This window comes from Salmo salar, unplaced genomic scaffold (assembly GCF_965601325.2).
Source record: "Salmo salar unplaced genomic scaffold, fSalSal1 ptg000152l, whole genome shotgun sequence".
NCBI classification, from domain to species: Eukaryota; Metazoa; Chordata; class Actinopteri; order Salmoniformes; family Salmonidae; genus Salmo; species Salmo salar.
The window spans coordinates 2,009,236-2,023,120 of NW_027675323.1; the positions used below are offsets into that span (position 1 = coordinate 2,009,236).

General features: G+C 40.6%; 1 protein-coding gene across 1 annotated transcript; it reads right to left on the minus strand.

Moving 5' to 3' along the window:
- Positions 1-212: 212 nt before the first annotated feature.
- On the minus strand, positions 213-9,220 carry LOC145867026 (uncharacterized). The gene is made up of 2 exons (XM_082971070.1): positions 8,684-9,220; positions 213-4,159 (listed from the first exon to the last, which is right to left on the minus strand). Exons 1-2 carry the CDS (start codon positions 8,970-8,972, stop codon positions 2,886-2,888), a joined length of 1,563 nt encoding a protein of 520 aa, XP_082827196.1. The 5' UTR covers positions 8,973-9,220; the 3' UTR covers positions 213-2,885.
- Between the last annotated feature and the right edge of the window lie 4,665 nt (positions 9,221-13,885).

Below are 13,885 nucleotides of genomic sequence, written 5' to 3' on the forward strand. Positions count from 1 at the left end.
CGTCAGGAGCCAGGTCATTGACCCAGGTCGTCAGGAGCCAGGTCATTGACCCAGGTCGTCAGGAGTCAGGTCATTGACCCAGGTCGTCAGGAGTCAGGTCAAGATTCACATCCCCATCGCCAAATGTGGAGGTTAATTTCTTTAATATCAATTGAGGAAACAAACTTATCACACAAGTCAGCGTTATTGTAAAACTAAATCTTTATTCACTTATTAATACGGGAGCAGGTCAATACAACACACACATATAAAGTGAATCAATTGAGTGTTCTACGAAAATGATGGCTGGTCGACAAATCACCCCCAGATGATTCGTTGAGAGCCACGATACAAAAGTACAAAGGTCTTTTACAGCCAAGATACAGCCCTTTCAACCTACATGACCAACAACAGATGTATAGAATGGGTCACAAGGTTAAGATTTGTATGAAAGATGCTTATAATTCTCAGCAGACAGTATCTGCTGTAAAAACAGTACTCTTTATGTAGAGACCAGGGTCTGGCCCTGGGGTCATCTCTCCCTGGTACCATATATAACAGAAACATTAACTCATGTTCTGGAATGCAGTCTCTAGGTTTTATCACCCAAAAGACATTGTAAATCTCCTGTCAGTGTTTTCTCCCAGAGGCCCATCCTCAGTAGAACACAGACACAATAGTTCTAAGAACCCTCTATTGTGTTGCATAAAACAAACATTTGATGCAATAAAAGTATTATAACATAATCTTGCAATTTTGCTCTCAGTGTCCACTGAAAGTTGACTAGTAACAACAACTGGGACCTAAAAGACACCCACCATGAGACCCACTAAATCTGCCCAAGAAGAGGAAAACAGAAGAAAAATCCACACCAAACTTAAAGACAGGAAGCAAACCAAAAAGGTGGAGCAACTAAAGGTGTTGACTCTCCACATGTATCAAGACAACTGGAGCACTGGGCCAGACACTCTTAAATAGAACCTGGACCAGCTCAGGTGAAACACCTTCCCACTAACGAGATGGACAAGCCAGCACAGGTGTAACACATACTGACTAACGAGGTGACACCAATCAGTGCGTCCTACGTGCTAACGAGCTAGACGGGCTAACGAGCTAGACGTGCTAAAGTCCAACCTCAAAACATAAATGGAAAAACCAAAGCCTGTAACACCTTAAGACAACAAATATATCCTACATTTCTTTTGGACAAGTTTGCCTACCACCAACAGAAAACAACTTAATTTCCCAATATAATCAACTACAATGCTTCACCTTCACCAATATAAACATGGTGTCTACTGGCTGTCAACAATTAAAAAGAAGAAAAAAAACACGTATTTCTAAATAATAATATACAATAGTATCTTTTGTCCTTTTTCTTTCCATAGAATCCTTCCTAAAACTCACTAGCTTCTAGAACTCTCGTCTTCCTAAAACTCACTAGCTTCTAGAACTCTCGTCTTCCTAAATCCCACTAGCTTCTAGAACTCTCGTCTTCCTAAATCCCACTAGCTTCTAGAACTCTCGTCTTCCTAAATCCCACTAGCTTCTAGAACTCTCGTCTTCCTAAAACTCACTAGCTTCTAGAACTCTTGTCTTCCTAAAACTCACTAGCTTCTAGAACTCTCGTCTTCCTAAAACTCACTAGCTTCTAGAACTCTCGTCCCCTTGGAACGAGCCCAAACAAAACTCATCTCCAATACGGAAAAACATGCAGTCATAATAAATTGTGATCCACTGGCTAAACACAAAACACTCAACTTTTTAACTGCCCACCCTTGAGACAATCAGCAACCAAGTTGTCCTCACCACTGACATGTCTGATTTCAAGAGGAAACTCCTGCATTATCCATAGTAACTTTCCACCTCACTGCAGAGCTTCTCTCTCTTTTCAGGGTTCACTAGATAGGCATGTTGTTGGATCGGGGCCCAGTCCCCAATGTCATGCTCCAGTACATTTGGGTTGGCACATCTGAGAATGAACCCAGATATTCTAAAAACAGGGCAACAATGTCAATATAATTGTACCAAAAAATGGTCAGCTGGTTGCATAAATAATTATGATTACTAAATGTTACATAAATTGTAAATTTCAAAACCAAATGTACACCCCTTTGTTAATATGTATTGGCAATAATTCCCTTAATGGTGAGGCATGGAATAATAAAACGTGTTTTGACAAGTAGCAATAAATCACTGATATCCATTAGGGGGGAAATCAGGTTGTACGTGCTGTTGAAACTAACACAACTAAAAAAACACATGGAAATGGGAGATATATTTTACCTCATTAGAGGACAACCTGCAGAAGACAGTCAGCTACATTTTGGAGTGATACATTTAAATGTAGGGGTCACTAAACAAAGGAACACAACACTTATTTGTCATAACTCATAGATATCATGCTAAAATCATTTGTGCAAGAGGAGGGAGATGAGGTTGCACATCCTGTTAAAACTAACAGCTCAAAAACCACACGGAATCTGGGAATAATGTGTACATCCCTGGTCAGAGGACAATTTGTAGAAAACAGCTAGCTACATTTTGAAGTGTTGCATTTTGATTCAAGTGGGTCACCAACATGGTAAGTGTAACACAGCTCTTTTTTTGTTAGTCACTTTTTATTAAATCTCATAAATAGTAACTCTTCCATTACAGAGCCTGGATTTTCCCCCTGAGGCTAATATCCATATCATGTTGAAATCAATAGAACAGGGGACAAACGTTTAGGGTTCTACATTGTGACATCATTAAAATACTCCTACTACAATGTTAAAACATTCTACATTGTGACATCATTAAAATACTCCTTCTACAATGTTAAAACATTCTACATTGTGAGATTATATCATTGATATCATGAAACAACTCATTCATGAATTTTCTGATGTTTGATCAGATGTCTTTTACCGGAGAATCTCGTCACACTGATCACAGCTATAAGGTTTCTCTCCTGTGTGTGTTCTCTGGTGTCGAGTCAGAGAGCAGGATGTAGTAAAACTCTTCCCACATTGACCACAGCTAAAAGGTTTCTCTCCTGCGTGTCTTCTCTGGTGTCGAGTCAGAGAGCAGGATGTAGTAAAACTCTTCCCACATTGACCACAGCTAAAAGGTTTCTCTCCTGTGTGGGTTCTCTGATGAATTTTAATGCCTGACGAAGAGGTGAATCTCTTCCCACAGTCAGAGCAGCAGTGAGATCTCTTTCCTGTGGATCTCTGCAGGTGTTTCTTGAGGTGTTTTGATCTGGAGAGACAGCCAGATGTAGTAAAATTCTTCCCACATTGACCACAGCTATAAGGTTTCTCTCCTGTGTGTCTTCTCTGGTGTCGAGTCAGAGAGCCAAATGTAGTAAAACTCTTCCCACATTGACCACAACTATAAGATTTCTCTCCTGTGTGTGTTCTCTGGTGTAGAGTCAGAGAGCCAGATGCAGCAAAACTCTTCCCACATTGATCACAGCTATATTGTTTCTCTTCTGTGTGTGTTCTCTGGTGTAATATCAGGCTGTCTGGCCGAGTAAAACTCTTCCCACATTGATTACAGCTATAAGGTTTCTCTCCTGTGTGTACTCGCTGGTGTCTAGTCAGATGGCAAGATGAAATATAAGTCTTCCCACATTGATCACAGCTATAAGGTTTCTCTCCTGTGTGTGTTCTCTGGTGTACAGTCAGGTCACTAGATGAAATAAAACTTTTCACACATTGATTACAACTAAAAGATTTCTCTCCTGTGTGTATCCTCTGGTGTGATAACAGGTTGCTTGACTGAGTAAAACTCTTCCCACATTCAGTACAGCTGTACGGTTTCTCTCCTGTGTGTGTTCTCTGGTGTATAGTAAGATAGCTAAATGTAGTAAAACTCTTCCCACATTGATCACAGCTGTAAGGTTTCTCTCCAGTGTGAATTCTCAGGTGTACTTTTAGTGCTTTTAATCTTAAGTAACTCTTCCCACAATCAAAACAGTGGTGAGATTTCGCTCCTGTGTGTGTTCGCTGGTGTATTTTAAGTTCTGATGAAGATTTGCAATGTTTTCCACAGTCAGAGCAGCAGATAGATTTCTTCCCTGTGGGTCTCTGCTGGTGTTTCTTGAGGTGATAGAATCTGGACAGACTCTTCTCTGACTCGTTAGCATCATGATGTTGAGGCTCCCCAGAGGATCCATGATAGTCACGTCTCTCTCCTGTGTGAACAAGTCAGACAGATAGTTAAAGGCTCACAACAGCAGAAATCCACTGAAAAAGGTGATGCCAACAGCGTAGCCATGATAGTGTACAACAATTGACGTCTGTAATGAATGTTAAAATTACTTGACAATTGTCTTAAGACAGTCAAGTGAGCAACAATAGTCATATTTAGTCTTGTTTTCACATTAGTAGTAACTAGAAATAAGTAAAAGGTGTTGAACTCCTAAGCAGTGTGCCAGGCGACTTTTGTTCTCAAATATAGGCACCTTTCTGTGTTTCCTAATATTGCGACAAGGGCGATGCACACACAATTTGATTGCAGAAACACCTCCCTGCTAATGCAGAAACTGCTAGTTATGGATGTAGTATATCTGCCTGGAGCAAAAATGGTGAGCAAGTGGCCTAAGCTGTGCCATTAGAGATTCTGGGTTCGAGTCCAAGCTCTGAGGCCCATGGGCTAGGTGGCACCAAATCGTCCCACCTACGTAACAGCCAGTTGAATCCTGTGGCGCGATTTTCAAATACCTTAGAAATGCTATTACTTCAATTTCTCAAACATATGACTATTTTACAGCATTTTAAAGACAAGACTCTCGTTAATCTAACCACACTGTCCGATTTCAAAAAGTCTTTACAACGAAAGCAAAACATTAGATTATGTCAGCAGAGTACCCAGCCAGAAATAATCAGACACCCATTTTTCAAGCTAGCATATAATGTCACAAAAACCCAGAAGACAGCTAAATGCAGCACTAACCTTTGATGATCTTCATCAGATGACACACCTAGGACATTATGTTATACAATACATGCATGTTTTGTTCAATCAAGTTCATATATATATAAAAAAACAGCTTTTTACATTAGCATGTGACGTTCAGAACTAGCATACCCCCCGCAAACTTCCGGGGAATTTACTAACAATTTACTAAATTACTCACGATAAACGTTCACAAAAAGCATAACAATTATTTTAAGAATTATAGATACAGAACTCCTCTATGCACTCGATATGTCCGATTTTAAAATAGCTTTTTGGTGAAAGCACATTTTGCAATATTCTAAGTACATAGCCCAGCCATCACGGGCTAGCTATTTAGACACCCGGCAAGTTTAGCCTTCACCAAAATCAGATTTACTATAAGAAAAATGTTATTACCTTTCCTGTTCTTCATCAGAATGCACTCCCAGGACTTCTACTTCAATAACAAATGTAGGTTTGGTCCCAAATAATCCATCGTTATATCCAAACAGCGGCGTTTTGTTCGTGCGTTCTAGACACTATCCGAAATGGTAAATACGGGTCGTGCGCATGGCGCATTTCGTGACAAAAAAATTCTAAATATTTCATTACCGTACTTCGAAGCATGTCAACCGCTGTTTAAAATCAATTTTTATGCAATTTATCTCGTAAAAAAGCGATAATATTCCGACCGGGAATCTACGTTTCGGTAAATAGAGGGAAAAACAGAAAGACGGGGGCGGCCAGTGCACGAGCCTAAGCCCTTTGTCCTCTGATAGACCACTTAGCAAAAGCGCTCGTGTGTTTCAGCCCGGGCTTTGAATTACGTCATTCAGGTTTTTCCTGGGCTCTGAGAGCCCATTGGAGCCGTGGGAAGTGTCACGTTACCGCAGAGATCCTTTGTTTTGGGAAGAGATGTCAAAGAAAGCCAATAAATGGTCAGACAGGCCACTTCCTGTAAAGGAATCTCTCAGGTTTTTGCCTGCCATATGAGTTCTGTTATACTCACAGACACCATTCAAACAGTTTTAGAAACTTTAGGGTGTTTTATATCCATATATAATAAGTATATGCATATTCTAGTTACTGGGTAGGATTAGTAACCAGATTAAATCGGGTAAGTTTTTTATCCAGCCGTTTAAATACTGCCCCCTAGCCCTAACAGGTTAAATCCACACCTCGCTGGAAGCCTCGCATTCCACAGGTGATGAGCGTGAGACTTGGATATATTCCTTAAATGATTTAATCCTTAAATGTAATACCTCACTTCACCGACCCAGGAAGTGGAGGAGCCAAACAGGTGTTGTAACTCGTTCATAACTGGCAAGCAGATCGGTAGAAATGGTAAGATAAATTGGCACTTCAAACGGAAATGGAAAAAGTTTGCCTATTTTACCGGAAACTCCAGGAGCATTACGTCAGAATTAACGAAGGCCAGCAGCAGGTGGGGAATTGGTTATTTTCTTCTGGTTATATTGACCTCTGGCTTCCTCAAGTCATTTGTGTGTGTTAATTATTTAATCAAACGCTTGAAGCATCAGTTCAATTCAAGTTCTGCACATACAGTTGATTTTATTAAACACATGGGGAGTGTCTATATGAACAAATACACGTCATAACATTTCAACCAATCAATTGGTAGAAAGAAAATACTATTTTTTTTAAAATCTGCCCTAGAACATACAACATACATGCATTCAGACCCCTTCCCTTTTTACACATTTTTATTATGAAATAGATTTTTTTTTCAATTATCAATTTTCAGACAATACCTCATAAAGACATCACAATACCCCATAAAAGTGAGAAAAAAAGTTTAGAAATGCTTGTATATATATATATATATATATCTAGGTCATGCCAGTAGGCTACAGTAGGTTGTATCTCTCTAGGTCATGCCAGTAGGTTACAGTAGGTTGTAACTCTCTAGATCATGCCAGTAGGTTACAGTAGGTTGTAACTCCCTAGGTCATGCCAGTAGGTTACAGTAGGTTGTAACACTCTAGGTCATGCCAGTAGGTTACAGTAGGTTGTATCTCTCTAGGTCATGCCAGTAGGTTACAGTAGGTTGTATCTCTCTAGGTCATGGCAGTAGGCTACAGTAGGTTGTATCTCTCTAGGTCATGGCAGTAGGTTACAGTAGGTTGTAACTCTCTAGGTCATGCCAGTAGGTTACAGTAGGTTGAATCTCTCTAGGTCATGCCAGTAGGTTACAGTAGGTTGTATCTCTCTAGGTCATGCCAGTAGGTTACAGTAGGTTGTAACTCTCTAGGTCATGCCAGTAGGTTACAGTAGGTTGTATCTCTCTAGGTCATGCCAGTAGGTTACAGTAGGTTCTATCTCTCTAGATCATGCCAGTAGGTTACAGTAGGTTGTAACTCTCTAGGTCATGCCAGTAGGTTACAGCAGGTTGTATCTCTCTAGGTCATGCCAGTAGGTTACAGTAGGTTATAACTCTCTAGGTCATGCCAGTAGGTTACAGTAGGTTGTATCTCTCTAGGTCATGCCAGTAGGCTACAGTAGGTTGTAACTCTCTAGGTCATTCCAGTAGGTTACAGTAGGTTGTAACTCTCTAGGTCATGCCAGTAGGTTACAGTAGGTTGTAACACTCTAGGTCATGCCAGTAGGTTACAGTAGGTTGTATCTCTCTAGGTCATGCCAGTAGGTTACAGTAGGTTGTATCTCTCTAGGTCATGGCAGTAGGCTACAGTAGGTTGTATCTCTCTAGGTCATGGCAGTAGGTTACAGTAGGTTGTAACTCTCTAGGTCATGCCAGTAGGCTACAGTAGGTTGTATCTCTCTAGGTCATGCCAGTAGGTAGTATCTCTCTAGGTCATGCCAGTAGGTTACAGTAGGTTGTATCTCTCTAGGTCATGCCAGTAGGTTACAGTAGGTTGTATCTCTCTAGGTCATGCCAGTAGGTTACAGTAGGTTGTATCTCTCTAGATCATGCCAGTAGGTTGTATCTCTGTAGGTCATGCCAGTAGGCTACAGTAGGTTGTATCTCTCTAGGTCATGCCAGTAGGTTGTATCTCTCTAGGTCATGCCAGTAGGTTACAGTAGGTTGTATCCAAGTGGAAACAATTATCAACCCAATGTGGAAAGTGTTGAATTTGGTCAACAACAAAATGAATGGCTTATTTGCTACGTGAGGTTTACTTGCTCTAACAGAAGTTTCGTAATGATTAAGTTGTTACGTGGACACGTGACATACCGACAACTTTGATAAAAACACTATAGGAGTTGTCTTCAGATCGCTATGCATATTCATGCTAGTAGCTTAGCATCTCTCTCCATTGAATACAGGCGGTTGACGACAACAACCCTCATAGAATATAAACAATAGATTACAATAATAAGATGTATCCACCAATCCAAAGACAGGATAGGTGGGAGATAGACAACCCACAGAGCTTCGTGGACAACGACTCCCCTTGTCAGGACGGAGAGACATCTTGTCAGTATATCCATAACCTTTGGTGTAGCCAACCCAACTCTCACATGGCTCTAATGGGGGGAACGGTGTGTAGTAAAACATCACTACATTAAAATCACTACATGCCGTGGCCCCCAGTCTGCGGTCAGCAGATAGACCCTCCTCAAATATATATGTTAAGTCACTTTTTGGAAACGGAACGGAGAAAACAAGGGGTAGCTTGTCTCTACGTCGTCTGATTCTAGACATATCAGTCATCATCCCAGGGCCCTCCGTTGAAGAGGTATTGACGAGCCAACTCCGAATATCCAAAGTTAAAAACTAATTGAAGGCGGTACTTACTGGTGTTAATCAGATCTCCCGTCTCCTCCTCTTCATCTTTCAATGTGACAGTAATCTCTCCTTCATTCTTCACTCCAAAAACAGCATCATCCTCTTCTTCCTCTTGTTTAACTGAAACGTCTCTCTCTTCATCTTTCACTGTAACAGCCTCACCCTCTACTTCTTGTTTTACTGTAACATCCTCCTCTTCCTTCTCCTCTTTCACGACAATGTTCAGCCCCAGAGCTTCTTTCTCCGTCCAGCAGACCTCCTCTTCTTTAACAGGAGGGGAGTAGTTTAGGGAGCTCATGTTCGGGGATGTTAGCTAGCTAGCTATCATTAGCGACTAGGCTAATGCTAACTTAACCAGTCAGCTACTATAGCTGACTAATAAAAAATAACGTAATATTAAATTAAATAGGTTAACAAGTAGATACGACAGAAGTGTGTCTAAAACACAGTAGCTAATATAGACTGAAAGCGTATAAATAGCTTGAATCTTTCGGCTATGTTGGCTAGCAAGCTACCGAGGTGGTTGACGAGCTGTTTATGAAGAACCGTCCACTAGATTATACGTCACGCTGGCAGCATCGCCTGAAAGACGCACATCGCCGTCTGCTGACTGGAGGGAAACGCAGTTGAGGATCAGATTTTATTTTCAGACTAAGATTATTTTACATGGATTTAATTAAATAATACTATTGAGACATACAAAGACAGGAATGTGGTGATTGATTAGTGAGAATAAAAAATGTTTACTACAGCACATTTAAGGCAGTTTCATTCAGTCAAACAACATATAAATAAGTAGCCAGCTACTGTAGGTCTATACTGCTCCTACATGGTGTAACAATACATCATGTAGATGTATATAATGAACAGACTAGGTCTATACTGCTCCTACATGGACTAACAATACATCATGTAGATGTATATAATGAACAGACTAGGTCTATACTGCTCCTACATGGTGTAACAATACATCATGTAGATGTATATAATGAACAGACTAGGTCTATACTGCTCCTACATGGTGTAACAATACATCATGTAGATGTATATAATGAACAGATTAGGTCTATACTGCTCCTACATGGACTAACAATACATAATGTAGATGTATATAATGAACAGACTAGGTCTATACTGCTCCTACATGGTGTAACAATACATCATGTAGATGTATATAATGAACAGACTAGGTCTATACTGCTCCTACATGGTGTAACAATACATCATGTAGATGTATATAATGAACAGACTAGGTCTATACTGCTCCTACATGGTGTAACAATACATCATGTAGATGTATATAATGAACAGACTAGGTCTATACTGCTCCTACATGGTGTAACAATACATCATGTAGATGTATATAATGAACAGACTAGGTCTATACTGCTCCTACATGGTGTAACAATACGCCACTACCGTTCAAATGTTTGGGGTCACTTAAATATCATTTTTTTAAGAAAAGCACATTATTTGTAAACAGTGTTTTTGCATGCAGCAATTCAACCATGAAGGCCTGATTCACGCAGTCTCTGACTAAATCACAGACAGTGTCACCAGCAAAGCACCCCCCACCATCACATCTCCATTTTTCACGGTGGGAATCGCACACGCGGAGATCATCCGTTCACATACTCTGCGTCTCACAAAGACACGGCGGTTAGAATCAAAGATCTCAAATTTGGACTCATCAGACCAAAGGACAGATTTCCCTGGTCTAATGTCTATTTCTTGGCCCAAGAAAGTCTCTTCTTATTATTGGTGTCCTTTAGTAGTGGTTTCTTTGCAGCAATTCGACCATGAAGGCCTGATTCACACAGTCTCCTCTGAACAGTTGATGTTGATATGTGTCTGTTACTTGGGCTGCAATCTGAGGTGCAGTTAACTCTAAGGAACATATCTTCCGCAGCAGAGGTAACTCTGGGTCTTCATTTCCTGTGGCAATCCTCATGAGAGCTTCCCATACCTTGTCACAACACAACTGATTGGCTCAAACGCATTAAGAAGGAAAGAAATTCCTCAAATTAACATTTCACTAGGCACACCTGTTAACAAATTAATTCCAGGTGACTACCTCATGAAACTGGTTGAGAGAATGCCAAGAGTGTGCAAAACTGTCATCAAGGCAAGGAGTGACTGCTTTGAAATATCTCAAATATAAAATATATTTTGATTTGTTTAACCCTTTTGTCACAAAAAATGTCATGGTGTTGCAGGGAAGACCAAAATGCAGCAGAGTGGATCTTTTAATTCACAAAAACAAGAGTAAAACACAGAAAAAAACAAAACAATAAACGATGCTCACGACACCAACAGTTTTGCAGGCTATACTAACGCAGTGCAAAAACAATTCCCCACAAACACACCCAACTAATATAGGACTTCCAATCAAAGGCAACACCACACAGCTGCCTTCAATTGGAAGTCCACCCCAATTAACTCTACATAGAAACACCCAACCTAGACAGAACATAGAAAACAGAACTTCTACTGCCACGCCCTGACCAAAACTATACACCTACTCCACCTGCTGGTCAGGACGTGGCACCTTTTTTGGTTACTACATGATTCCATGTGTTATTTCATAGTTTTGATGTCTTCAATGTTATTCTACAATGTAGAAAATAGTCAAAATAAAGAAAAACCATTGAATGAGTAGATGTGTATAAACTTTTGACTGGTACTGTATGTAAATGTGATATTTCAGTTGTTGCTTTTGTTACATTTGCAAACATTTCTAAAAAACGGTTTTTGCTTTGTCATTATGGGGTATTGTGATGTCATTATGGGGTATTGTGATGTTATTATGGGCTATTGTGATGTCGTTATGGGGTATTGTGAAGTCATTATGGGGTATTGTGTGTAGATGGATTAAATCAATGTTTTCCTCATAAATTTTAGAATAATGTAACAAAATGTGTAAAAAGTGAAGGGGTCTGAATACTTTCCGACAGCACTGTATAAATTGGGGCAGTACTTAGTGACATCACTTCCTGAAACAGGAGGTGCAAATATATAACAGGTTCACAATATCAACATTCAATGTATCAAAATATATGACCAAGCTGGAAGTGTAAACACCAGCCCAGCCACAATCCTAGAGGTTCACTGATGATCAACCTCCTCCTTCACATCTGACTCCTGATGATCAACCTCCTCCTTCACATCTGACTCCTGATGATCAACCTCCTCCTTCACATCTGACTCCTGATGATCAACCTCCTCCTTCACATCTGACTCCTGATGATCAACCTCCTCCTTCACATCTGACTCCTGATGATCAACCTCCTCCTTCACATCTGACTCCTGATGATCAACCTCCTCCTTCACATCTGACTCCTGATGATCAACCTCCTCCTTCACATCAGACCAGCTATCTATTTATCACTGTAAAAAAAACAAACTCCAAATGTAGAACAGCCATGGAGGAGGGTGAAAGGATAGCAGCCCCAACTGTCAGTGAGAGAGGAGGCTATTCTGGATAGGGCAGGTACTTTTGTGTAGTTCCTGTCCCTAGAAGTGAGGATGGAGATAATAGTAACATAATATTCAGTGTGGTGTAATTTGACTATAATGAAGTCTGTTTCTTGTGAGGTTTTCTGTCCTCAGATAAAGAGCTCTATGAAAGCCAGTCTACATATGAAGAGGTCCCAATGAAGAGCAGTGGTTCTCAGTCCTGGGGACTCAGAGGGGCACATTGTTGTTTTTGCCTTCACACTGCACAGCTGATTCAAATGATTCAAACTCATCATCAAGCTTCAAGTGGTATTTATGTTTTCATTTGTGATGCCATCCTTGATATGATCCTGTTATTGTCACATGCTACACATGTACATATGTGTGCCCATGCATCTATCAATCCAATGTTATCATGATTTGTTATCAGGGATATTATACTTTAGTAGTCCACAATGACCTGGTGATGAAACAGTCTAATAATTACATTGTCTTCCATATTCCTACAGATACCTTGTAACTGGAGATTCCTTCAAAACGATTGCCTACAGTTACCGTGTAGGGCACTGCAAGGTTGGGTGACCAGGGTCATCTGGGACTGCCTCCTGGAGGAATTCAGGTGTGTGAAGGCTACCTGTGTCCTGCGTAACTTCATGAGGATGGACACGAGGACCAGGAGGGGATCTGCAGCTCGCCGCCGTGTGCCAGAGGAGGAGTCTGCTGCTCTGCAGGATGTTTCAAGGATGGGGTCCAACAACGCAGCAAGAGAGGCAATCCGTGTGCAGGAGATCTTCACCTCCTACTTCTTCAAAGAGGGTGCTGTTCCCTGACAACACCATAGACGTACACTATGCACAACCAAAGGCTCTTTTAAGAGCCATTCACATTGCAATAAGAGTATTCTTCCATTTACTGAGCTATGTCAACTGCAGTTATTCAATTCACAGTTTCTCTCCCTTTGATTTCTACTTCTCAGGTGAGGGTGCTGTTTAGGTAAGGGTGTGATGTCTGTGCAAAAACAAAACAGGCTATTTTAAATCACCCATATTGAAAAAATGTAGAACAATTAGACACCCTATAACCCACACCTACACACTCATGTATCAATCTGATTGATGGATTGTGTTGTGCAGTAAACAGGTTCAGGTGTATAACTGTGGCTCCTTCCACCTTCAAAGAATAGGCAAGAGGGCCAACCATGGAGAATAGTAAGACACTTCATTATTTCTATAACTACGCTGTATTGTTTGTCCTCGTGTGTCCGTTCATGTTTTTCAGCATAAAGTACTCTGCAGCCACTTAGTGTGGTGTGGACACCAGGTGAGGCCTCACACAGATTCCTGTTGAACACTGTCGCTTTAACTACCTTATTTTCTCAATAACAGTCTCTCTCCTTCACTTTATCGCTCTCTCCTCTTCTCCCTAAATCCTCTAGGTTATATCAGCTGTGTCAGGGAACCCCTCCTGCATCTGAACTGGCTACATAGAGGGCACAGCATGATCAGAGGTGAGAGGTCACCTGGTCAGGTCAACAGGAAGTATTATTAAAGAGATGCTTTACATTGAATTACAGATAGAGATGCAGTAGTCCCAGAGTTAATGATCCCAGGTCAGTTTATATTATACAGGAAGTATTATTAAAGAGATGCTTTACATTGAAATACAGATAGAGATGCAGTAGTCCCAGAGTTAATGATCCCAGGTCAGTTTATATTATACAGGAAGTATTATTAAAGAGATGCTTTACATTGAAAT